Here is a 26,450-nt window from a genome sequence, read left to right as displayed (position 1 = left end):
TAGAATTACACAGGACGAATAATTGCTATCTTTATTTAAAGGACAGCAATGTTACCTCTCAGATATTTTACCACCACCAAGGAGATAGTTTTTTTTTCCATAGGACTCCAAGGGCAGCAGTGAACAGGCCCCATTTTCCCGTGGTCCCAGAGGGGCTGTCTTAGAGGAGCAGAGTGATGAGGGTACAGAGAACAAGCTGCTCTAAGCCTCCTGACCTACAAAGTCTACCATTTCATTTTTCAGAAATCAGAGGCTTAAGCCAGTTCTTTCGAAGAAGTGGGGTCTAAAGGATCACTCCTGCAAGAAAGTTCTTGATCAAGTTAGGCTGATCCTTCCCTCCCCAAATTCAACTAAGTGTAATTTTCCCAGGTGAAGAAGGGCCATTAGATAGGTGGGAGACCCTTCTGCTCACGGGTCCACGTGGTGCCCTTCCAGTTCGTGGCAGACACCAGACGTTCCCTATGATGTTCTGCTGGATCCTTCCTCAGCACGGCCTTTCGCACAGAGCTTAATAAACATCTGTGGCATTCATGCAAAAAGCTTTTGCCAAAAGCGTATTGTAATTCACATAAAGATGTTCTGAAGGACCAACCAAAGTGTTTTTCCCAATAAATTCCAAGTCCTTTCAGGGAGGAACTGTCCGCTGCCCACTCACCTCGGCTCACACTCAGTATGTCGGATGAATAAATGAATGAACAGCCTCAATACAGAGCCTTGGGAACAGGCAGTCATCTGTATAAGATATTAATTCTCCCCAAAGCCTCAAAAGTCAATCAGTCAAAACAAATGACCCTTTCAGCCTGAAAAGTACCCACTCAGAGTCCAATTAGGAAAATGGGGTCTGTGTATATGCAAGTGGGGCATTTGCATTTGATTAATCCCATGAATTATCTAACAGCCTCTAGACAGATTTTTTTTCCCCCCTTTAGTTGCTTCAGGTCCTCTTTTCAATCTTGCGATGGGTAATTGTGAGAATGAAAAAGTACAAATCTCTAAAAAGAGTGTAACTGTAAAATTATTAGCACCAGCTCATTTTCTAAACTGGAAAAAAATGAAGATTCAGTAATTTGGGCAATGGGCTGAAAACTTCTGGGCTGTGAGTTTCAGTCACTCTTCCACCCATCTCTTTTATTCATGACTAGCCAAATGCTGCTTAAGCTTCTAGGCTGTTTTTTTTTTTTTTTTCCTCCTGGTGGGATTGTGCCCTTGGGTATTGCCATGGGAAAATGCTACAGTCATATAGCCCAAAGAGGATCTGTCTTCATGAAGAGAGCCCGGTGCCATGAAAACAGCAAAAACAAGACAAGAGCCGGACAGACACATTGCAACGCCTCCCCGGGGACTGCGTGGGGGGACGAGGAGGGCCAAGTGCTGTGGTAGCAGCAGCTCTGAGCATGCGCCTACTACTAGCCCCCACACCAGCTGTTTGTGGTGCCATCTGTTCCCACCCGGGCTGCTTCCTCTGAATGGCTTTCCTGAAGCCGCCCGCTCGCCCTGTCGGACACGATCAGGTCAGCCCAGCGCTCTGCCCACATTGGACCTGCTGCCTGCACTGCCCCACCCCCACCCGGTATTTCTTACAGGGCCACCAATTCCCAAGATGACACTGCGTCTGTCAGGAGGCCCATTCTTCACTGGTCACTTGCTGCTGCAGCAAATGAGGACTGCGGTCAACCCCACCTAAGAGGGGCTGAGTGAAGTCAAGCCCGCAGAGCTCAAGATGTCCCTGGCTTCCAGCAGAATGTGGCAGAGTGGAGCTTGGCTGTATCTCTAAGTGCATACTTGCCCAGCTGTGGACTGTCCCAGGGCCTATAGTGATTTCCCCTGACTGCTCAAATGCTACTGCAGGCAGATGTAAACCCCAGTCCTGTCCTTCTGCAGGAGCTGAGCAAGCCCAGGAGGATCCGACACAGAGTGGCAAGTTTCCTCAGAGGCAATGCTGGACCAGGAGGAAGAACCAGGGACCAAAGACAGCCTGTTGTTACCAAGTTCTAAGTTCTCAGTTTAAGCCCTCCTAATGTCTTCATTTTAAAAAATAAAAATACAAAGCAACTGAACAACAACAAAACTGAATGCCTTTGCAAAGCTGCAGGCTCTCTATCTAGCATTCAGGCTGTTGCATAACATTAACCCCAGTTCCCTTCTCCCGGGCTTCTGTGAGGCTGACATCACCTCTCTGCTCTGAACAGTCTCCTTGCCATTATCCAGCCTGAGCTTCTTTTCACTGGCCTCCTACTTGAGCAGCTTGAGGTGGGGGAGATGATCTGAGTCCCCACCTTCGCACACAGGCTCCCTGGCCCCTGTGGAATTCCATCTTCTGCACTGACCCTTCCCTCTTGCATCTGTGTGGGGAGACGCACGTCACTGGGGGCCACTTTCACGATTGTGTTGCCATCAGGATTAGCTGGATTAGGGGCCCGATGCATAAGGACCCCCTGGTGCTGTGAGGAAGTTTCATCACTAGGTCAGCATGGTGTGAACTATATTCTGTCACCACCACCAGTCCCTACAGCCACCAGCTGAAAAGTGGGGCTGGGGGGAGGTGGCAGAAAAAAATGCTTCCAGGGCAAAACTGCCTCAACTCCTCTTAGCAATAAATTCCCTTGTGGTGCATTCCGAAGGACATGAACTATTGAAGACTGTCTCCTCTTTTAAACAAGAAACCTACCCGATTCTTTTCTAATCCATGAAGAATTTCATGGGTCTCCCAGTGGCAGTAGGTGGAATGGTGAGCATAGCTACCCTGAGACACAAGGGAACATCTCTTCCAGCCCTTTGCTAAAACCAGTCAAGCAGTTGGGGAAGAGGGAGTGTTGGAACCTTACTATGTTCAAGGTGAACAAACACCTCCATGGTGGTCAATTCCCATTCTTCTAGAGATGCTTGCACTAGCTCTCCCAGGGAGGAGGGGAGGCTTCCCCATTTAATCTGAAGGAAAACACCATTGACACAAGGAGTGGATGGAATCAGGGGTGGGGCAAGCCAGGGGAAACAAGAGGATGGGGACAAAACCAAGAGCACAACTCTTAAACTCCTTTTAAAAATTTTCACCGACAGAGAAGTTTCCCTCCCTTGAAATCATTTGGCCCATTCACCTACCCAAACGTCCCATTCTGGCCGCCTCCACTCATGTGGACCCTGCATGAAGTAAACTCAATTTGTAGAGAAAGTAATGGGATTTCTGCAAGTGTGTGTGAGTGTGTGCATGTGTTTTATAGAACAGTCCTTCTTGCACAGAACCAGGCTGTTCCATCAAAGCCGTATCTGTTATATTTCTGTCTTTCTCTTCTGTTTGGTGTATTCACCAACAAGAGAAAAGGAGGTAAGCTTTGGCGGCCCTGACCTGCAGCTGGAACACAATACTTTCGCACAGCCCTGCCGACCCCTGACATAAATTTTACACCGCAGCCGGCATTTACACACTCAGCATTACCATATGTATAGCTGCTCGGTGCTAATTATGCTAATCACCTGTCTAACTCGCTGCTGCGAAAAATGGTTGTATTTAGCAGTCCAGTGCCTACCAATGCAGCTTACTGTGTGGCTGAAATGTACATTCAGACGGCCCTGAATGGCGAGATTTTTCCACATTGCTGGCTGCATTCAGGCCTCAGAAAAATTTATTCAAGTCAACTGGTTTCGGTCCGCAACAAAAAAGTTACGAGAAAAAAGTGAGTGTGTTCTTGCCCTAACATTCTGGATCTGCTTGCAAGCAAAATGATAAATCAATTGGTGTGGGAAACAAAAAGGGAGAGAGATTTCTTTTGGAAGCCATGTGAAACTGTAGCCTATTTAAAAAAAAAAAAGAAAAAAAAAAAAGGGTCATCCTATCCCTCAAATCTCTAGAAAGAGCAGTTAATAGATATTTAGCCCTAATCCCAATTCTCTCAAATTGCAAGCTTTGTTTGCAATTAAGCAAGGTATTAAACATGTGCAGCTCTTTTCTGGATCATGTGTGGATTAAAATGATGGTATCATTTTTTAAAATTTATTACAACACTGTATGATTCTCAAAGGGGAAAATCAGGTAAGAGGAAAGAATGTCTTAAGTAGTTTGGGAAAACTCTTATTTTCTCTTTCAAAAAGTTTCTATTTAAAAAGATACTGTGCGATACTTACGTCTATTTTGTGAGATTTTCTGGTTTCTCCACTGAAGGAGCAAAAGAAATCAAGGGAGAGAATGGGGGTGGGGAAGATGGGAGAATTCGAGAAAGAAAAAAGTGGTTGGGAAGGGAGGGAGGGAGGAGGGCAGGAGAGAATCAAAAAGCCTACATTTTCCTTAATCTCAAAGTTCCTGTTTTTATCATCAATGTTTCTTAAAGCAATTTTCTCAGATCATTCTACAGAATGGATTTATTAAATCAAGATGATTATTATCATAGGTTGTTTTAACAATTCCCGAAGTCCAAGCTGAAACCCCATTTCCTCCTAACTCACAAAACACTTTCCTATTAGTTTTTAAAAACCCTGAATCTAGTCACTGTAAGCACTGCTTAGTGTTTGATTATTTGGGTGTGCACATCTGTCTAGCCATTCCAATTTCCTTGAACTGCCCACAGCACATAAGATACATTCTACTGAAGGGATGGCCGGAAGTGCTTGCTTTCTGACCTCCAAATGATCATAATTAGTAAATTATTTATTTAAATTTAGAAATTGGGAGCAAACTGGAAGGCCATTCATTTTGCAGTGTAATCTGGCTTACCCCACCCCCACCCCCACCCCGGCTACAAAACACCAGAGCAGCCTTGTGATAAATCTCAGGTTTACACACAGAAGGTGTACCAACCAGCATAAAGGGATTGTGAAAGAAGCTGGCTTCTCTTTGCAGCCAATAATAAGGGTAAGGCTCATTCATAGTAGCTTGAGGATGCTGCTATGAAGACAATAGCTTTCTTCCTATCAGCTCACCCCACCATTCTGTTTAACTTTATACAAATTTATCTGACCCAATGAAGCAACATTATCCAAGCCACATCTTTCTCTCTTTGGCATCCCAATTCCAGTTGCTTTTCCTTACTAGTCTGAAGTATTAACTTGTCTGGGTTTTTTGTAGTTACAAATCTTGACTATGCAGCTAATATTACAAACGATGGGATCACTACTGTGCTCACTGCAGAAGGCTAACCCCTCTCATTCCCTTTCAATCTCCCGCTCTTCTTAAATAGGAGGTGGACCACCCTGTCTCATGGCACAGAGGAGTGTTTACATTGCAGTACTTGACTGTGTAATACATCTGGCATTTTTGGGCAGGATTCCTGAGCTAGGGGCCAGAAGCCCTTAAGCAATGATTTAAAAGGGAAAAAAAAAAAAAAAGAAAAATCACGCACATTGACTTAACAAAGCCCACTTCCAGCTCCTTTTGTTTACTTTCATATATGCTTCATCAATAACTGAAGACTATCTTGGTTGCTAAATTGGGGAAGTCCACTGTTTTTCATTTATTTTAACTATAATAGATAAAGTTTGTGCTGCAGTATGGAGGCTTGCTTCTCACTAGCCTTGCCTCCATAGCCAGTGGTGTTCTGGGACCCACATGCAGTGTGGACCATTTGGGCCTGCTCACACCTGGGTTTCTGGATTAGACATAAGGCCCTGCCTCCACATTATAAATCTCTCCAACAACAAACTTGTCACTCATTAGCAGGTACCTGACTGCCCACCAACGAGTTTCCTTAACACATGACATCTGTTTTTCCAGCTATGCTCTAAGCTCCCAACACAACAGAATGGTCACAGTCTTGAAGGGACCGAGGACAGGAGGCATCTTTCTGCAAATACAACTCCTAAAACTCTCCACAACAGTCAAGCACTTCCTCAATGGCAGCATTCTACTGTTTTGAAAGGCTAGTTATTTCTGTCAAACTTAAAAGATATATGGAGAAAAAGTGAGATATTGTAGTGAAGGAAAACAACAACCCTATATCCAATTAAGAGAAAAAAAAATTCTAAAAAGTATTACCATAAAGCTCCTAAATGCAGAGTTTAGAAGCAAAGAGTAATAAAAATGCTTATATTTTGATGACCCTGATGATGACTGTGTAGTGCTTCCACCAAGGAGCTCCCTCTTTCTGGGCTGCCAGAAACGCCTTCATGAGCAGAGTTGTCTACTTTTCGGGATGTCAACTGAGATTCTCGTGAGGACAGACCAGCTAATGCTGTGGCATCAGCCAAAATTTGGATGTGGAAACCTGTCCTCTTCCACCTCTATCCAGGCTCCAAGTTACCTTTGGTTCGGATGAGAGTCCCACCCGGGGAACACCTGAAGTGGAGGGCCTGGGCTGGAATGTCACGGTGTATGTTTCACTTACCACCTCAGAAACACTATGGAGCCCAATCCTTCACACTCACATGGCACATTAAGCACAGGGGACTAGACTTGTTTCATAGTCCACACATCAGTGGACTCGACAGTCACCTCAAAAGCTCATTAAAATGCCATGACTCTTCAATAAGGGGAGCACATCTACTGATGAGACCCCATCAAAGAAACAGTCTTGAAACCAACCCTCATACAACCTAAGAACCCTAAAGATGCAGACGGTAGCTCTGCATCTAGTATCTCCCACAACTGATTTGAAACAATACATTTTCTAACTCCTTCCTGTCAGTTTATGATTAACCAGATTTACTACCATTTCAGATTTCACACTGGTAATTCCAGAGAGCCACTAGGGTTGGATTTGGGCAGTTTATGAATAGGTGGGAAGACAGATAGGTGGGAGGGAGAGGAGAGAGAAGAGGGGAGAAGAGCAAAGAGATACAGGTGACGGAGAAGGGAGGAAGGAGGATGGAGAAAAGGTTCTGGGAACCGATGAGCAGCAAAGCAAATGACAGTATTTTAATAATAGAATTATTCAAGTATGGCAATTATTTAGGTAAGTCTCACATAGCTACAATTCTCTCAACCTTTTTTTTCCAATATAGTGTCAAAATAATGCTAAGTTAAAATAGTGTATTTTTGCAAAATGGCTTCTATTAAATCTGGTCTCCTTTCAAATAATTTAAACTATTTCCATACTTGTTTTAAAAGCCAAAAAAAAAAAAAAAAAAGTTTAAAATAAAACACTCCCCTCTTCTCAACCAGTTGAATAGATTACTCCTCAGGAGTTAAATCTGGGCAGATTCAGTCCTACTGGTGTGAACAAAGTAGGGGGGCAGCCACATAAACAGCCTCTTCAACTGCATAACTGTGACCCCACAATAAGAGAAGGAGGGCAGACAAGTTACAGCTCAGCCCGAGTGGACAGAGCTGCAGGGGTCACGGGGAGGTCAGCTTTGAAGGAGAAATCCCAATGAAATATAAACATGGCATTGTGGAAACCAGACAAATCTCCCATAGCTTGTCCAGCCAGCGTTAATCTCGCCATCAGCTGTGGCGCATAATCCAAACAAACTGATCTGGCGGTTCATACATCTGGAAGCTGTCATCTTCTGGAACCTCCAAGCAGCGTTCCTCATATCTGAAACACTCCATCGCCCAGCCTGACCTCTAAACTTGTCAGAGGGTCAAGAGTGGCAGGCACCAAAGAGATATAAGGATTCAGAGGGTCAGCTGCCATAGGAAGAAGGCATCTGAGGCTAGGTTATTTTTAAAGCACTTATTGTTGGGCATTTATTTTTTTATTGTTTTTCTCCAGATATGAAAGATATGCCACAATTGCTTCCACCTGTATGTATGTGCCCACTGTCAGAATCTAATCAATAACTATCTAAGACACATAGTCTTCATTTTAAAAGTGCCTAGGGGACCAAGGAGCAGAAAGGAGCTGTTGCCTTTTTCTTTCTCTCCTTTGTGAAATGCCAACACCCGCGCCCCCCCCCCCCCCCCCCCCCCGACAGCCCCAGAAACCAGAAACTGGCTGATAACCTTGGAGAGGGCAGAGTCTGTGCACTGCCTGCCTGGCAGACGGGCTTCAGTCCCTCGTTGTTTCTTTCTGCTGCACAAGAGCACCTGGTGAAAAGCGGTGTGTGACAGGAACATCTGGAGGAGAACTGCATCACCAAGAGCCCATGTACTATGTGGGCTTCAGAAAGGAGCTGTTACTGCTGCATGACCGAAGTCCAGCGGTACCTTTTGTTGTTTTTTGTAAAGTCACATTCATGCTAAAAACCTTCAGTCTACCGTGTTGGAAATCCAGTGAGGTCTATCTGCAACATTAAGTTACCCAAAGGAAAAGGGAAAAAAAAAGTATTCGAATATAACACTTCTCCCTTCTTCTATGGCCTACCCCCACCTGTTCTCAAGTTTTCATGATGTTTTTACTTGCTACTTAATATAATTCTAAGGATAAGCAAAAATTTAAATTATTTGCACGAAAAAAGTTAGATACCTGGGTCAGTAAATACGGGGATGGGGAGGAAGAGTTATCTTAAAGCTTTTGCATTTATGGCAATGCTTTAGCAGTGTAATAAAAGCCTTCCATCTGCACAGCATTGTTCTTCTAACTGAAATCTATTACCTATTATCTAAACCACTGGTTCTCAATTGGGGCAATTTTGCACCCCCCCCCCCCACATTTGACAATGAATAGAAACAATGATCACATCCAGGAGAGTGCTACCAGCATCTAGGGGGTAAAATCCAAGGATACTACTAAACATCCTACAGTGCACAACACAGCTCCCACAACAGAGACTCATCCAGCCCCAAATGTCAGTAGTGAGAAACCTTGCTCTACACTGAAAAGGTGAAGCTCAATTATCTCCTCTAACTGCCTAAGTTAGAGCCAAAAGCAGCCAAGAACACTGAAGGCTTATGCTAGCAACTACAAACTCTAGAGCTCTTAGAAATATCAAGCAAGCATTTAAAAAAAAAGTCCATTTGCCTTAAAAAAAAAATCAAGCTATAATTTGTGTCTTCCTCTTTTGATGCTGGCCTCCAGAGATGTTAATAACCAAACATAAGACAATGTGGATTCATTTCAAGGCTGTTATCTTTTGCAGTAAAGGAGGCAATGTTAAGAGAAAAAACCAAAAAGCTCAAAAAGATAAATGAATGTTCTGTCACTGGAGAATCATGACAACAAATGCATTTCTTAGAGAGGGTTGGAGTGGAGGGGTAGGTAGATACTAAGTGAGACAGAAGGATAAAAGCGCTAAGCAAAAATGAAGAATCAACAGAGAAATGGGTGAGATTAAAAAGAAAGCATTCCCTTTCTGTGAGATCCAGGGGATGCTCTCTGGTACCAGGGAGAGAGCTGGAGGCCAAATATACTAGTGTAAACCTTGAGGCAGGCAAAGAATGGCTAAAGGAAGATCTGGCAAGTCCCAGCTGACACCACCCGCCAAACAGCCTGCACACATCAGAGACCCTCCTGCTACATAGCTGGACCTTCCAAGATACAAGGTGTCCCACCTCAAACCTGCTGTCCCAACCAAAGGGAAGCACTGGGAGTTCTCCCAGAGGCCACACCCCTGTCCTCTGAGCCTTTGTCCATGCTGTTCCTTTGACCTGGAATGCCCCACCACCAGCCCTGCCCCTAACTGACCCTGACCCAGGCTCCCTTCCTCCCGGCTGTCCCACAAGGTGCCCAAGCCATCCTGCCACTGGTCTGTGTGTCTGCTGGGTGGAAGTCCCCTGAGGGCAGGGATGACGGTCTTTCACTAACATCTCTCTGGAGCTTCAGGCAGTACCTGACACAGAGCAGTCACTGAGAACTGAATGAGTATTTTTATTTTTAAGCAACACTCTCTTGCTGACCTTGCTGCCACTGGCTGGTGGCATACTGAAACATTCCACATATTATTTCATCCATCCTCAGGACTCTATTCACAAGCAATCTAGATTTGAAATTTTTTTTACTTGCAAATACTATAACCCTAAGACCCAAGCTAGCACCTAATGTATATTGACAGTTTCTTTAAAAGCAATCATTGTATGAAGACTGTAACTACAGAATCAAAGAATTCTTATCACCAATGCCATAAAAAACATCTTCCTTATCGAGCTTATACTGGCTGTACATTATGGCCAATGTATTCAAACTGTCTTTATAAAGCCATGTTTCCCCAGCACGTTAAACAAAGCATGAAAGCCAAATCAAAGATAGAGCCTATCAAGTGGATCCCTTTAATTTGCTGCCTATATTAAAAAGATAACATTATTTTGGCAGATACGAAGATACTTGTAGTACTATGTGTGTACACAGATATAAAGGCAAGTGAAGATATTAATACACTATCTATAAATCAATCTTATCTAGATATGAATGTACTTGTGTACAGATGTATAGTTGCCTTTGTATATATATGCATGTCAACTTTTATCAACAAAAGAAATGACATTTTCCAAATTGTCCCTCAGGACTCTCTCCCCTTGAAATCTCTTATGCTTTCCTTTCTTCTGTTGCTTTTTAACTAAGAAAATATGCAACCTCCATTCTCTTGGTTTCTTTAGTGTAGCAAGCACCCTTGTTTATGCCCAGAATATCTGCAGTCTCTATTAAGAAATGACTATCTAACAGATTTCTTTGCTGATAGTGATGAAAAACGTACCTGAGACACTAAAGTGCAAATTAACCTACATTCCAAGTTCCTTCTCATTTTACTCTACTAAAGTTTAGGATAGCAGAGAATTCCTACCCTGAAAAGCAAATAATTCCATTATTTGCTGTTGATAAAAACACTTAAGCTCACTATGTCACAAACAAGACTTCCTCATTGTTACCTCTACTTTGAATTTAAATTAAAATTATAAAATGGTATGGTGGCCTCCTTGGTTGGGTTTATTTACACTTTTGATTGAAACTGTTACTTCTTCTACAGGGGAAGAATCAAGTATGGAATGAAGGAATGGCAAATCAAAGTCAAGGCAACAGGAGACAGGCTGACTTAAGTCACCAGTAGGCAAGGTGGACATGGAGACACAGAGGATCCATAATTTCTCACTTAAATAGGACAATAATTCAATCATCTAGTAAAAAAAAAAATGTTACAAAGACTATCAGGTTATAAAAATAAAGATAATAATAGATAGCTACTTTACTCAGTGGTAAGGCATGGGATAATATAAATGGTAAGGGTAGTTGTTTAACAAGTGATAGTATGGAGTATCTGGCCAAAGAATCAGTGAGCCACGCTGAAACTGCCAAAATAGAATGGGAAGGAAAATAGCTCAGAGGTCCAAACTAGGCACAGAGTCTTATCTCAGGTGTGTCATTCCCCAGGACTCTATCACTAAGCTAGAGCCCCAGCATGTTTCTCCTCCGAGGACTTGAAATGAGTTATGTAATGCACAAACATAGTTGCTTCTAAAAATATTTATACAATGTTATGCAAATAAGTGGGGGCTTCCCTGGTGGCTCAGATGGTAAAGAATCTGCCTGTAATGCAGGAGACCTGGGTTTGATCCCTGGGTTGGGAAGATGCCCTGGAGAAGGGAGTGGCTACCCACTCTATTATTCTTGCCTGGAGAATTCCACAGACAGAGGAGCCTGGCGGGCTACAGTCCATGAGGTCACAAAGAGTTGGACACGATTGAGCTGAACTAACACACACGCACACACACAAATAAGTTAACGTTAGTTGTCTACAAACTTATTAAAAATCTACTGGCAAGACTTGCTCAAAACAACAAGATATGGTCTTTTGTCATCATCATTGACACCCAACAAGTTTGTTGGTCCAAGTAGCAGAAAGGGAAATTTACTCATCTCTTGCTCTGCCCTAGAACCTAGGGTAGCGCCCCACAGTCTTAGCCAATCACATCATTTCTGAATGGTCTAGGGCCCCAGTGAGCTACTGCACTCTATCCCTGCCACACAGGGGGCCTCCCACTGCTGCTGTCCACTCAGCTTGGGCCTTTGTTTGACCCCTTTTCTGAGCTTCTGCTTAGAACTCCCTCCCTCCTCTGCTCTAAGTTGCCCTAATTTGCCTCACTACCTCCATGGAAGGTTTTTTCTTTTGCCATTTAACTTTCAAATTTAATGCAGGTCTGACATTCAACTCTAATATTTTTAAGTGTGTGATTTTGTGCACAGGGGGTGTCTCACATCTTCAGTGTCCCTTTCAGAGCCCAGCACCGTGCTAGGACCATTATAGATGCACAGTAAACTTGCTATTAAGACAATATATGTGCTTAATAAAACCCTTCTTTTATCTACTAATGACAATGAGGCGCTGAGTTGAGGTAAATTACCCCATGGATTCAATCCAAAGAACACTGTTGTATTAATTACCAAGCTACTTAAGGCAAGAATGTTTTCTGGTCTTAATTATTTGGACTATTATTTTAATTGTCACTTCTCAACTAAAGACTCCACCATATGCTTGCAAAACACTGAAAGCTGAATCTTCACAAACAAGGCAAGATTTAATATTCTCCAAGGCTAGGTCTCCAAGACTATTCTGAAGAGGAATCAATTAGGCAATTATGCATGTACTCTTAGGCTTCCACGTTTTGTCTTAGATATCACTAGGAATGCCTCAGATATTCCGGTTTGAAGTATCTACATAATTACCTCAACCCATCTCTCCCACCTTATTGTAAAAGATTCCCTAGGTAGTGTTCAGGGGTTAAAAGTTTCCAAACACCAACAATGTTACGTTCCAAAAAGAAAAAAATAAAACAACAGAAAACAAAAACAACTCCCTTCCCTCCCCGCCCCCCGCCCCAAACAAAAACCCTGAATCAAAGAGATTTACAAAAAGAATGTAAAATGTTTCCGTCGGCGGTGGTGGCGTATGTCTCCGAGTGTGATCTATTTTAAATTTACAACCACTTGGAAAAAAAAAAAAAAAAGACTTCAAGAACCCCCAAATTGAGGAATGTGGATAAAAGACTGGCAGAACCCTTGGAGAGCTCCCATGGCCCCTCCCTCCAAACCCGCGTTCTTAAAACACATTTTTTTTTTTTTAATTCTCTCAGCCTGCAAAACACTGCCTTCTCCCAGAATAATTCCATTTTAAAAGCCCCCACCCGCGAGGAAACATTAATCTACTTTGCAAACAAGCGTTCCAGTCTGTGCTTTACTGTTTTTTTTCAACTCCTTTTCCCCCCACCCCCCCTTTTTTGTACCTTGAGACAAATGTTTTTTTTCCCCAAGAGTTGAAAGCTGTCCAAAAACAGGACCACACACGCCGCCGCCTCCGCAGGCCCGCGTTGCTCCCGCCCCCCGCCCTCCGCGCGGCGGCCGCGGCCGCCGGGGGCGCGCACACTCCCTCCAGCCGGAGGGGTGGCCTCTCTCTGCCCCCACCCTCCTTTCTCTTTGGACGCCGTAGGTGGGGGTGGGGGAGGGAAGGAAGCTGAGGACGCGAGCAGGGAGCGCAGACGCCTTCCTCTGGCCGCGTCTGGGCGCGCGGCGGAGGCGAGCGGCGGTGGCGGCTGGACCTGGGGGCCCCCCGGCCGAGCGGAGTGGTCTGTCCCGCGGAGGGGCCCCCGTGCGCCCCCGCCGGCCCGCCCTCGCCACTCTCTCCCACAACACCTCGCAAAGCGCAGCTCCCCGAGTAGATTACAGCGCGGCCTTTGTCGGGCGGGCCTGGCTCCTGGCCAGGCGCCCAAACAATAAACAATTCCCCCTGGTGCGGGCAGGGGGTTTTCGCTCTTCACAGAAAGGATCTAGGTGTATGCTGGCAAATATCTTTATCAATTGGAAGGAAGGGAAGGGGGCCCGGGTTGGGGGGACGAGAGGGCGCCGCGGCGGGCGCGGAGTTTCTTACCTTCCACCCACAGCTCCTCCACGTTGGTCTCGAGATTAGCTGCCTTTAATCCCACAGCGAAGGCCCCAAATATGAGGAGGCCTACAACCAAGAACTTGCCGCAGTTTTTTTGAATGTAACAACCCAGTTTAAATAAGAGTCTTTGAAACTTCGCTCTCAGCCACAGCGGCGCTTTCCGGCCAGTAGCTTTCCCCTGAGGATGAAGCAGAAGGGAGGAGTGAGCGCCCGGGAGTCGCGGGCCGCGCGTCCACGCCCGCTTGCGCGCACCCGTCCGGCATCCCGCGACGGCATTGCGGGGGCGGGGGGGGGGGGGTGCCCTGCGGGCTGGAACCCAGGTCGGCCAGAGGAAACGCGAGCGGCGTGGGTGGGTTGGGGGGGGCTGGTCATAAATCAAAGTCAGGCTGCAGCGTGGGAGCCGCACCTCGGCCACAGCAGGGGCGCCCCCACGCGCAGCCTGCGTAGCGTCCCCGAGTGACTTGAAGGTCTGGGAAGGGGGACTGCGGGAACAAGAAGCAGCCGAGGCAGTGAGGAGAGACACCATTCGATACAGGAAATATTCACACCGGTCCGGGAAGGGAGGGGCTGCGTAATCCCTGCGAGGGAGCCCATTTAAGAACAAGCAAACCACTGCGCCCTTGCCCGCAAGTTCTGCCCCAGCCTTCACCCTTTTCGGGGTGCTCCGCTGAAGGCAGGGACTGGGTACAAGAGCGCTTTGGAAACAATGTATGGCGGGCTCCCCCATTCTAATTCCCCCGCCCGACTTGGTAGTAAATGGAATCCACGTGGTGAGCGTGGGCGCCGGAGCTCACTCGCGATGCATTTCCATGGCGTTGGGAGACGCCGTGTGAGCTGAATTAGGAAATGGGGCAGCCATCTGCAACTTACGACAATATTTGTGATCGGAAGAGGGCAGCCACATGGATCTTTCCCTCCTCTCCCTTCCCTTCTGGTTAAAGGCGAAAAGCAGCCGAGTGCTCAGGGGGCGAGCCCAGGCCGACGCAGTCGGGGGTCCTGGCTGGGTGCTGGCTGTTCCCGGCGGCGGCGTTTCCCCGGCGCTGGCCGCAGCCCCGGCGGGCCCCTGTCTGGGTGCTTGCCTTCCCCAGATTCCACACATTTCAGCGAACCTCGTAAACACAATGAACTCGGCCGTTCCGCAGACCCGCACCGCGAATTTAAGGTGGCAATTTGTTTACAACTTCCCTTTCCCCGCAGAGTCTGAGATGAAGTGGCTCAAAAATTGGAAAAGAAGAGGGGAGATGCCCTTTTCCGAGGATAATTTTTAAGGGAGCAGAGATTTCATGCTCAACAAAAGCAAAACCTGCTGCCAAAAAAGGAAACCACCTTTATTTCGGTTCCCTCCTCCCCCCCTCCTCTCTCCGCCTCTCTCCACTCCGCCTCCCCCTCCAAGATGTTAAGAAATGTGGCAGTATTACAGGAGTTTAGGCTGCAAATAGGGGCAGGGGCGCAGGAGGAGGGGGCTTAGGGGCATCGGGCAGTGCCGCGCTGCGGCGGCTCTTGAGGTGGTCCACTGTAGACCGCTTTCCAGTGCTCCGGAAAAGGCACGCTGGGGAGGGCGCGTACGTACACACACACACACACACACACACACACACACACAATCTCCACCCCCTGCAGACCTCCGACAGCCCTTTCCTCCCAGGACCGGAGGGAGGGTTTGAATTTTTCAATCCCCACTTGTCTTTTTTCCCCCCTTGGAGGTGTGTGTGTGTGTGTGTGGCGGGGACGATTCCAAAGAGGAAGAGGAGGGAAGAGAGAGTGGGAGGAGAGGAGAGACTGAAATGCACCTTGGAAATCTGCTCCAGAGCGAAGGCGGCGTCGCAGTAGCTGGGCCGGTGCAGATAGTCCCAGTCCGGCACGGCGTTGCGGCGCAGTCCCCCGGTCCGCCTGCGTCTCCCGCCACCGGCCGGCCGGCCCGGGGCCCCGCTGCAGCTGCCGCCGCCGCCGCGGTCCTGGAGCTCGGCGGCGTTACCAGCCGAGGCCATGTTGCCGCCGCCGCCGCGGGAACCGAGGCTTCCCGGGCGGCCCGGCGCGCTGCTGCCGCCGCTGCGGGCTCCCGGCGCGCCCTGGCGCTCGGCTAGCGAGGACGCTGCTGGCCGCCGGCTGTTCGGGCTGGGGCTCCGGTTGACAGACCTGCTGCTGCCGCTGCTGCTGCTCACACAGCGGGTGATGCTGCCGCTGCGGCCGCGGCCGCTGCCGGAGAGTCAGACCCTGCGCCTTCCATTGCCACATTGCGCGGGGGTCCCGAGGTCTCTGCGGCTGCCGCTGCCCACATCCAGTTCTCCGGAGGGCGAGAGCCGGCGCGTGGAGCCAGCCTGTCCTTCGGTCGCTCGCGCGGCGCTCCTGGCTGTCCCCAACTCCCCCTACCGCCTCCCGCCCCGCGCCGCGACCCCTTCACTGCAGAAAGCGCCAGCAAATCCCCGCCGCTCCCGCCGGCCTCGCTGACTCTCTCGGCGTCTCACGGGTCGCCCGAGCGGCCGCGGAGGGTAAAGGCAGAGTCGCCGCCGCGGGGTCCGTGGGCGCCCGGCGGGTCTCAGCGCTGTCGGGCCGGGGCAGCCGCCGCCGCCGCTGCAGTTGCGGCGGTTGTTGCTGGCGGTGGCGGCTCCTGAAGCTGCTGCTCGCGCTCTGGCTGCTGGCTTCTCGGTGGCTGCTTGGTCCCGGACTCTGCTTTCTTGTGCTCCTCGCTGACCCGCTGGACCATTCTGCCCCAGTGCAGCGCGCCTCTCTCGCTCCCGGGACCTGGGGACTCCGCTCTGTGTGTGTGCAGCGGGCAGCGGCCGCAGCAGCTCCTTGATTCAATAGATGAGATGGAAGAAGAAAAAAAAGAACTCTCTCCATTTGGAGAAAGAGGAGGAGGAGGGGAGGGGGTGGAGGGGGAGAGAGCGAGCGAAAGAGAAAAAGGCTGGAGCTCCCGCCCCCGGGGCTGTCAGATGGCTTGGGTTTCTGCAACGCGATTGGCTCGCGGAGGGCAGAAATTACTCAGCAAACATGACTATTATTAGCTGCTTAGCAACAGCTCACCAAAGTAGAGAGACCACCCAGGTAGGCAACCCCAGTGTGTGCATCCCGGGCTTCGGGGGGAGCCTCCGAGAGCGCCAACCTTCTCGCATGCAATACTTCCATTAAGGAATGCTCCCCCTCCCTTTCTTTCTTATTCCTTTTCTTTTCAACAGTGTCTTCTTTTTGTAAGATGCTTTGCTCGCGCGCGCGCGCGCGCACACACACACACACACACACACATACACGAGTATTTGCCTCGCGATAGACACGGAGGAAAATGTAATATTTTTTTAAGCGCTTAAACAATTTCAGAAATTTCTTCAAAGAAAACCCTTTCAGAGGCACCTTGGCCTCAAGCTGCAGCAAATACTGGGAGGTCCAGCTTGAATTCCCAGGCCTGCACCAATAATGACAGGGTGGTGGATACTGCGCCAGTGTGTGCCAGATTTTTTTTTTTTTTCCTTCTCTCTTTTCTTTTATAACCAAAGAGAAGACTTGGGCTCTCGCAGGGAACAACGCCTCGCATTAAGATAAACAAAATGGAAAGTTAAAGAGGAGAGTAAGGACGTTGGGGAAAGCCACCCTTTCTTAAAATTCGCTCCCCCCCCCCCTCCATTTTCCTTCTCTAAACCCCACGGCCGCACAGTCCAGGTTTGAAGGAGTCAGTGTTTTATAAACGTGGAATCCAGACACAGAAGCAGTCTCGTGGAGGCAGAGGCGTTTTTATTTGAATCTTTAATGCGACGTTTGTAGAGGAGAAACAACAGAATCCCTTTAACAACCGGAGAAACAGAAATGTTTTCTTTAGAAAGAGAGAAAAGCTTTCCTATTTTGGGATTCATTTGGACCCTCCCCCCTTTTCATTAACTACAAGTCCCTTTTTATTTAAAATCTTTTAAACCTTTCCCCCCAAACTGGTACGCATCCTGTTATATTTAATAGTAGCGTGACATAAAGGAGAATAAAGGCTTTGATGCTGGATTCATTTGAAACAAATTGTGCGCCGATTGCGAGGACTTGTCTGGACACTGCAGCCAGTGTCACCGAGACATCAGGGGGATTCGCTTCCCGTTGGGGCAGAAAACCTGCCAGTCTGAGGTGGATCCTGGGGTCAGAGACATATTAAACTGCCTATACGGCTCCGATTTTTATTAAAAAAAAATTTTTTTTTTTTTGGAGAGTATTTTTCTTTTGCAAGTTAAGTTCCTCCCCGAGATAGAGACCAGACCCACAAACTCTCTATTCTGTCTCACTTTAGTATTTGGTTCCCCTCACCGCCACTTTTTTTTTCTTTTTTAAAAGTATTGAACTGCAGAGGCACTCCCTGCAGCAAGTAGCCGATTGAAGCCGTGAAATGGGGCAGTGTGGCTTTAAGATGCACACGGTGTGTGTTCATTGAAAAAAAAAAAAAAAACAGAAAGAAAAGGAAAGGAAAGGAAAGAAAGAAACCCAGATGGAGGGAAAGGGGGAGGAGCGGGGGAGAAGGCGGAGCCCACGCGACCACGTGACCTAAGGCCCAGTCGGCGCGCGCTCCTTGGGCCCGGAGGCCTATTACGCGCGCGCGTGTCCGAGCGCGCCCGCTAGCGCGCGCGCCGAGCTCCGGACTCCCCACTCCTGCGCAACCCTGGTCAAGCAGGTAGGGAACTGGATGCGCTCGGCTAGCGCCAGGCGGGCTCCAAGTCTCCAGCGCTGGCTCCCGGGAGCCCAAGGGAGGCGCACGCCCCACCGGCGCGGACGGACGTGCCGGACGCGCCGTAGTACATTCCTGAAGGCGGTCCGGCCCCCTTATGTCGTCCAATGCCTGCGCGGCCTCCTCGTGGTCGGCCAATAGCTTATCGCTCGGGTCCCTTCCCATTCAGCGGCCCGGTCCCGAAAGGAACTGCAGCCGGGCGCGCCGGCCACCCGGGCGGCCCACGCGGCTCCCGCAGGGGGCTAGTCGGCCAGCCCTCCCCGCCGCCTTACTTCCTCTTCGGCGGCTCCCCCCTCCCTCCTTCTTTCAGTCTCCCCTTTCCTTTCTCCTTCCTCTTTCACCCTCCCTTTTTTTTCTCCCCCTCCCTACCAGCCTCACCACCTTCCCTCTAGCCTTTTCTCCTTCCTGGTTTCACTGGGAGGCCCTGCCCTCTGAATCCCAGACTGGCGAAACGCGTGCGGTACCCTGGGCTGCATGGGGTGTCCTGCAGAATTAAAAGACAAAGAGTGTAGAAGTGTCTGAGATCGGGAGGAGGACCTGAGTACCCGACCAGCGCGGAAATTCAAAACTTAAAACTCCGAAGGAGCACGTGATTTTGTGCGCGGCTCTAGGAAGGGTTGCGAAAATTCAGAAAAGACAGGCAGCGTGCATTTCAAATGACAGTACATTAATAAATAAGATCGCAGGAATAATGGGCTCGACCGAGAGCAAGCTTAATCTTTGAGCAATATCCTGGTCTTTATTATAATGTTTGGTAAATAGCATATCGGGACACGTGATATATTATTCTGGATTTTTTCACTGAATGGTTCTACTGACGTTTCAAGTCAAACCGTTTTGTGCGTGCCTCTGGAAATTAATTTTTAAAGGTTTTGGGGTGGTACCCCTAAAAAGACACGTCAGTCTTATATTTGAGGCTTGCTATGTGGCAAAGGTAACCATGTAGCTATAGGCAGGGTGCTATGTTTTTCTTTACGAAATTCTATACAATGTTTTAGGCCAAAACATTAGTTTTTCCTTTATTGCAATTTCAGCGTAGATTATGGAATTCTAAAATGAAATGATAAGCTATGCACACATAATGATTTCCTATTACTCTCCACGCAGCTACATGTACACCATTTCGATGACCAAACCTCTTTCACTCGGGCTCACTTCCCTGGGTTTGACTTAATTCCTAAACGTTCTGAACACTGATCTCTGGCGTTTTCAGCTCCTTTAGCCCCCTCACCCGCTGTTTGATAGGTTAACTTTTCAGTATCTCAGACAATAGTCTCGGCCTGTAAATTCTACCGTGGGTTCCAGGACAGCAGTCCCCAGCCTGGGCTCTAACAAGCTCTATCTTAATCTCCCCACCCCCACTGGCCGCTTCCCCTGTGGTCTGCCTTTTTCATACACGGAGATGAATTACTTTGAGGATCTAATTGGCCTTGTTTCTGTAACGTTTTAAGAAAGGAAGAGGAGCCAGTGTAAAAGCCTGCTCGACTTGGGTGGTCAGGGTTGAGGCTGCCCCCAATTTGCCTCATTGCTGATGCATGTGAGTTCGACATTCCCAGCGATAATGTTGTTCCTAATCAATCTGCCCTTATTTACATTTGTAAGCATTGTCGGCTTTAATATGCATGCCCTGTGCAGGGCACCGCTGCGCCACACCGGGTTTGTTAACTTCAACCAGGATTCTCCAGACCTGAGAGGAGGCTGACAGGAGGAGCCAGGGCTGCAAAGGTGTCTGCTGGGAAAAATCTCTTTAGTGGCCTTTCTGCACTGAACAAGTGAGACGCCTGGTGCCTTTTCAACCAGCAGGAGTTGCTGGCCCTCTTTCTTGACTGTCCCGTTTTCCCTTTCCAAGTAAAGTCCATCTCAGTGCATCAGTTGTCATTTTGGTCTCCCTGTCATGATCCAAGACTTCATTGGAATTTGTACTTTTCAAAACACATTCCTTAGACTCTTCAACTATGATTCCTTCATATCTTTTCTCTACTCCAATATTCAAATAACCATGGTCACACCACACACATCTCAAAAATGACATCTGATTATCCCAATGATGACATTGAAATAAAACATCTGCCCTTTGTGTTTGGACATTCCAGTGATAAGAAACTGTGGGAGCTGCACTTGGTGGAGTAATGAGAAACCACGCTGGAACTTGACTTTTCACTGGTTTCTCAGATCCAACTAATTAGGTCTTTAAAATCTAATGTAATTTAGCTAATATCTGCAGAGTACAAATGAATGGAGGAGTAGATGTATTCTAGTAATTTGACCTTTGGGCCATGTTATAATTTTTTCTACTGAGCTTAATACTCTTTTCCACAAATGCAAAGAATTGCAAACATTACATTAAGTCCCACAAGTATTCCTGTGGAGAGGCTGCGATGGGGAGAGAATTGGGGATTTAAAGTGATATTCTATTTGTGGATGGAGAGCCCAGAGTACTGGATGTGAGTGATGGGCCAGAACCTGAGCAGTTCAAAGCAGGTACCTTGGATTAGAGTTGACTCAATTCAAGCCATTTTTTGGCTCCCTAAGAATGTCTTATTATTTCCTCATTGGCAGCTTTTGTATTTGCTTAAAGGTGATGGTAGAAAATGAGTCTAAAAGGGGGAGGGAAAAAACCAATTCAGCAGCCCCAGAATGTAACCCCCTTAAGTATGACTCCCCTCCCCTTCTCCCTTCAACCTTCTGTTTCCTCCCGTATTCCCCCCTCCCCAGAACTGGAGGAAAGGGAACAGCTCTAGCCAACTTGTCAAAATAATGCTGCTAATTACCCCTGATCTCCTTTAATGGGAAGCTGCTCCCAATTCTACAAAAGAGTAAATGAGGGGTCTACAGCACAAACCCAGGAGCACTGGTTTTTTTGTGTGTGTGTGTGCTTGCAGTGAGCTTGGTGGGGGGTTGGGGGGGCCGGTGGTGGTGGTAGAAGGAGATGTCCCGAGAAGGTCCCGGAAATCTTCACGTTTATTACTCCAGGTACACATACTAATTTGGAAAAGGGACTTAGACTTTCTGCGTAAAAGGGACTTAGACTTTCTGCCAAAGCTATTGGTATTCTCTTGCTGGGAATGTCACTAACTGCAGAGAAAATGCTCAGTCTACAATGAACTTGAAAGAAAACAGCATTGACCCTTAATATTTATTCCTTCCCTCGCCTATATATCTTCTTAGCCACTTTAAGAGATAGAGATGTATTCTGGAAAGACCCAAACTTCGAACATTCTCCATCTCTCTCCTTGTCTCTATCTCCCCATCTAATATATCCATATCAAACTCTGCATTTGGCAGAAGGCACACCATTCATTTCGGTGATCTCTGCCATCGGGTCTTGCATGAAAAAGAAGCTGAGCAACATGATCCCTTTGACCCACTGCTGGAGCAACAAATTTATTAGAGATATAGGCATGAGAAATGAAAGGGAAGTAAAACAATTCCAGCTTATTGTGTGTCTTTCTTTCATACTGCTAATCCGGTTTACACATCACGCCTACATGTCTCAATAGGGCTTTATACACTGTGGCAGAGGCGGGAGAAAATAAAAGGTGTGTGTGTGAGAGAGAGAGAGAGAAAAGACAAAATAGGGAAGACCGATATTTTAATCCATTCAATCTATATTGATTTGCCTCATTAGATTTTTCTATCTGTAGAAAGTTGAAGATAATTTTTTAAAAAGTCATTTTTTCACAAAATAATTCCAAATGGTGCTAATTCCTATTCAAATAGCTTGTTACATTATGACTAGATTATAACCAGAAATTAGCTACACTTCTCAGTGAGTTTGAAATGAAGCTAATACCCCAGATTGAGAATGAGCCCATGGGTGTCTACCTTGATTCAACATTTTAGAAGAAAAAGGTCTTAGACTCAAAGGGGGAAGGCTGTGAAACACAGTCTTGTGGGAGGAAGCTGGGTGACAACTGGAACACACACAAACTCACAACTGAAACCCTTGTTTTACAACATGGGTACACAGTGCACCTGAGGCAACAATTTATACCACCCAGAAACAATAAGTTACAGTAACAAAGGGTGACACCAAAAGGCATTGTCTTTCTTTGTAGAGGCAATTAATTGCATGTTGAACTACTGGAGCCAAAAAAAAAAATCGAACACACAAAACGCTGAAAAAAGGACTATTGTAGGAGTTCAAAACCTCAGTATCAAAGTATTGAAAACTTAGAACCACCCATAGTGGGTTTTTATTATTAGCTCCTGTTCTTTCATATGGTTTCCTCCCTAGAGAGGAAGGAAGGCTAGAAAGGGAAGAAGATGGTCTTCTCTCCCATGTCTATGAAAACAGAGGTCTCTAGGTGTCTTCCATAGACAACAATCCATATGGTTCTTCTTAAGGTGATGGAAATCGAGATCTGAAAATTTGGAGTTTATTGCTCATCCACCAGGATGAGCCATGAGTCATGTTTAGCAGGAACTTAAATACCTGAAGACACAGTATATGTCACCTCCGAGGTACAGTCTCTGGAGGTCTTGTGGTCCCACGGTTGGCACCGGGTCTACATGGCTTTGGATCAGTCTGGCCCACCTCAGGGATCCCCCTCAGGCCCTACTTAGCCATCTCAGCACCGGGCTAGCCGCCCACCTCTTTAATGGTTGGCAGGCACCAGAATGCCCAATTCCGTGGGTGCAAGAGTCAACACATACCTCTCCTACCCGTGGCCCCTTCCTGAACCCAGGAAAGCCCCTTTGGCCCTTATTCCCACCAACGGCGACCGGGAGAAGGATGTTTGCGCTCCGGGTTTTGATAAGGTACTTCTCTCCTATCCCTGGGTGTCCCACTCAGAGTCCCGGCCCAGGTGCCGAGAACAAGGTAGGAGTTCGGGAGCGTACGCCCAGCCCCTCGGGCAGACCTCCCCGAGCTCCCGGGAGACTAGAGAACTTGCCCGGGTGCGCGCACTCCCGGCCCGCACCCTCCCCCCGGCGCTGTCACTCTTCGGACCAGCCCTCCATCCCCAGCGCTCAGCCTCCGCTGGCAGTCAGTAGCCACCACCAGGCTGATGAGCGGAAGCCAAGGTGGCGACCCTTTCAAGCGTGAAAATGGGATCCCAGGCGACCCCCTCCGTGAGAATTCCCCTCGGAGCCGTTCCCCGGCCGGGCCCGCCGCAGACAGCCCCCTCCCCGCCCCGCGGGGCCGGCCTCGGGGGGCGGGGGCCCGGAGCGTGCGAGCTAGCGAGCCAGCCCGGAGGCGCGGGCCGGCGCCCCTGAGCCCCGCCGGCGCAGCCCACCCAGCCCCGCGGCCCCGGCGCGCCGCCCGCCCCGCCCGCCCGTGCCCGCAATCCCGCGTTCCCGGGGCGCACGCCGCGCGAGGGCGAGGTGGCGGCGGCGGCCGAGCCGGCTGCACTCACCATAGCCGGCCGTCAAGCCCTGCCCGGAGCGCGGGTGCCGATGGCGCGGACGCTGCGCTTGGATTTCACATCAATTCCTTTCCCCCCCCGTGCCCCCCTTTCCTGGTCTTCTGCTCCTCCGTCTTCTTCCCGTCTTCCCTCGTCTCCCCCTAGTCTTGTCGCCGCGGATCTCTTTGTCTTCCCTGTCGTCGTCTTTTTCTTCGTCTTCGTCTTCTCCTCCTCCTCCTCCGTCTTTACAAAAGGAACGGAAAGTGTAAAAACCCCGGCGCGCTGGGCCGCCGGAGGCTTTCGGCGGAGTGCGGCGCGGACTCACAATTACAAGCCTGTTTCTATTAAGCAGTTCCATGGCCCTCGGCGTGGGTGGTCTGCCGCGCCATAGGCAGGACCTGTCAGGGTCACGTGACAGATCCGAAAACTTTACCCCTTTACAATAAACTCAAGGAAAGCAAAGTAAACTCGAGGAACGTGCTATCAGCACAGCCCTCCTGGGTAAACAGGCGCTCCCCTCCCCGCCTTCCTGGGAGGCGCCCCGCCGAGCGAGCTCCTCCGAGCCCCTGCCGCCCCTCCCCGCCCCCTGCGGCTCTGTCTGCGGGGGGCCGCCGGGCGGGGGGTCTCCGCTCAACATCTCGCCTTCCGCACCTACTGCTCCCCAACCCCACACACGTTATTTGCTAACAAATAGCCACTTGCCCAAACCCCTGAGTGGGCGGTGCTGGGGGGAAGCAGGGAAGCTCATTTTAGCATCCCCGGCGCTCCGGGAAATGAGGGGTGCCCAGAGAGAGCGCTGCAGAGGAACACCACTTTCCTGTCTTCAGTTCTCAAAGCCCTTTCCCGCTCACATTCCCACGGAAGCCCCGAGAAGCTGGGAGCATTCTGGTTGACAGGCCCACAGGCTGACAGGGAGGCAGAGAGCCAGGGAAGCCGGGCAGATAACAAGAGTCTCCCCGGGGAAATGTTCTGTGTACTAAGATGTATGTGGATTCGTGCAGCTTCTGTCGGAGGTCCCTGGGAAGCTGTTACTTCTGAAGTAAGACTAAAGTGGAATCCCTTGGAAACCAAGATTGGTAGCTGGCTGAGGAATCACTAATTGATATTTGCTCTTTTCCCTTCCAATTACTGTGGTTTTTGGGGTATGCCACCCAAACGCTCCCACCCACGCTGCCTTCCCAAACGAGGCCAGCTTGGGTGATTGGGCTAGACGGAAGTGCTGTGGCTCTCAGCCTCTTACCCTAAATGGAAAGTCCTATTCAGGAGAGACTCGGCTGCAATGTTTAATCTACTCAAACCTGCAGGGTAAACTGTTTCACATTCAGACCGCTGAAAGGTGCTATTTTAAATGAACCCCGTTTTGAATAAAGATGAATTACAGATACAGGGGGAAGGGGTAACGAAAGTTCCTGAAACTGTTGGGAGTTACCTAGCTGGTCTTCAAGAAAAGCCTGCCTTTTCTCACCTCATTCTGGGCTGACAGTGTGATTACGGGTGTGTGTGTGTGTGTGTGTGTGTGTGTGTGTGTGTGTGTGTGTGTGTGTGTGTGTGTACATGTTGTTATTAAAACAAAATAAAACACAAAGTCACAATGGGGCTTCTCAGTGGCACTAGTAGTAAAGAACTACTAGTAAAGTCAATGCATGAGGCGCAAGAGACAGGGGTTCAGTCCCTGGTTGGGGAAGATCTCCTGGAGTAGGAAATGGCAACCCACTCCAGTATTCTTGCCTGGAAAATTCCATGGACAGAGGAGCCTGGTGGGCTGCAGTCTATGGGGTTATCTGGAGTCAGACAGGACTGACCACGTGTGGTGGCCTCTCCCCACCCCCACAAGGGTCACAAGTCATCTCCTTACCCCAAAGATGATATACCATTCTTTAACAGGGTCATTTGAATTTACAGGGTGTTTGTGTTTGAAACACATTAAGTAATTAAACATTGGAATACTGGAGAACCCTATGAATTAAGCTGGTCCAAAAAGGGGTTATCATTTCATACCAGTTGACTTTAGTATAAAATGGTCTCAAATGGATATTAGATGAGCATGGATTCTGTGTCATAATGATTGGGAAAACAAACCCACCAACATTTCCCTCTGAAAGACTACCTTTTGGTGTCATATCAAAGGATTCTGTTCATACCCTATTATAAACCTGGGTTGGGGAGAGTGGGTGGGGACTAGGAAGAAGAAGGTATAAGTACATCTACAGATAGAGTGATCTAAAATAGGAAAGAGGAAAGGTGATAAGAGAAAGAGGAAACAGTTTAGCGAACAACTTTTAAATGGCCCATAATATAAAGTTGTTAGGTAAGCTAGTTTTGCAGGGAAATTCCAGCAGAATTGTGAAGTTTGCCTTTCCCAGTTCAAAGGAAGACCCTCATGCAAGCACATTTGGCTACCTGCTCCGTGAGTATGGCCAAGGTTGATAATCAGGGGTGGACCCAGGTTTGGTGGGGTCTCAGGCATATGCAGTTTGGTAAGGGGAGACAGCTTCTTCAGGAAGTCCAAATTACAAACAAAATCTAGTACAGGGCTGTGGAAGGGGAACTGTGGAAGGAGGGGCCCTGAAGCTGCATGAGCCTCTGGTCAAGTTACCCCTTTATAGTACAGAACGGGGAGGTTACAGAGCTGCCCAGATTTTGTGGTCTCGCCATCACTAGTTAAGACTGAAGGTCTTAATGTCACAGTTCAGTCAAATGCTTTATAGTTGGGAGCAAAGATGAGCTTGGTTTGAATG

General features: G+C 48.3%; 1 protein-coding gene across 7 annotated transcripts in view; it reads right to left on the bottom strand.

Annotated features, from left to right (window-relative positions):
* The window catches only part of PTCH1 (patched 1), a 69,255-nt gene extending 45,101 nt beyond the window's left edge, over positions 1-24,154 (bottom strand). For 2 of the 7 annotated variants that reach the window (XM_061163674.1, XM_061163675.1), the window contains exons 1-2: positions 15,465-15,662; positions 13,660-13,852 (exon numbers count right to left, since the gene is read on the bottom strand). In XM_061163674.1, the coding sequence (XP_061019657.1) occupies positions 13,660-13,852; positions 15,465-15,662 (391 nt within the window). Of the gene's footprint in view, positions 1-13,018; positions 13,097-13,659; positions 13,853-14,544; positions 14,853-15,464; positions 15,663-23,724 lie in introns of those variants that run through there. The other 5 variants (XM_061163681.1, XM_061163680.1, XM_061163676.1 and 2 more) reach the window with 5 other exon arrangements.
* Positions 24,155-26,450: the final 2,296 nt, after the last annotated feature.

Source organism: Dama dama, chromosome 16 (genome assembly GCF_033118175.1).
Source record: "Dama dama isolate Ldn47 chromosome 16, ASM3311817v1, whole genome shotgun sequence".
In the NCBI taxonomy this organism is placed as follows: Eukaryota; Metazoa; Chordata; class Mammalia; order Artiodactyla; family Cervidae; genus Dama; species Dama dama.
The sequence above is the reverse complement of the archived record's forward strand: the minus strand, read 5'-3'. Positions and strand labels throughout refer to the sequence as shown.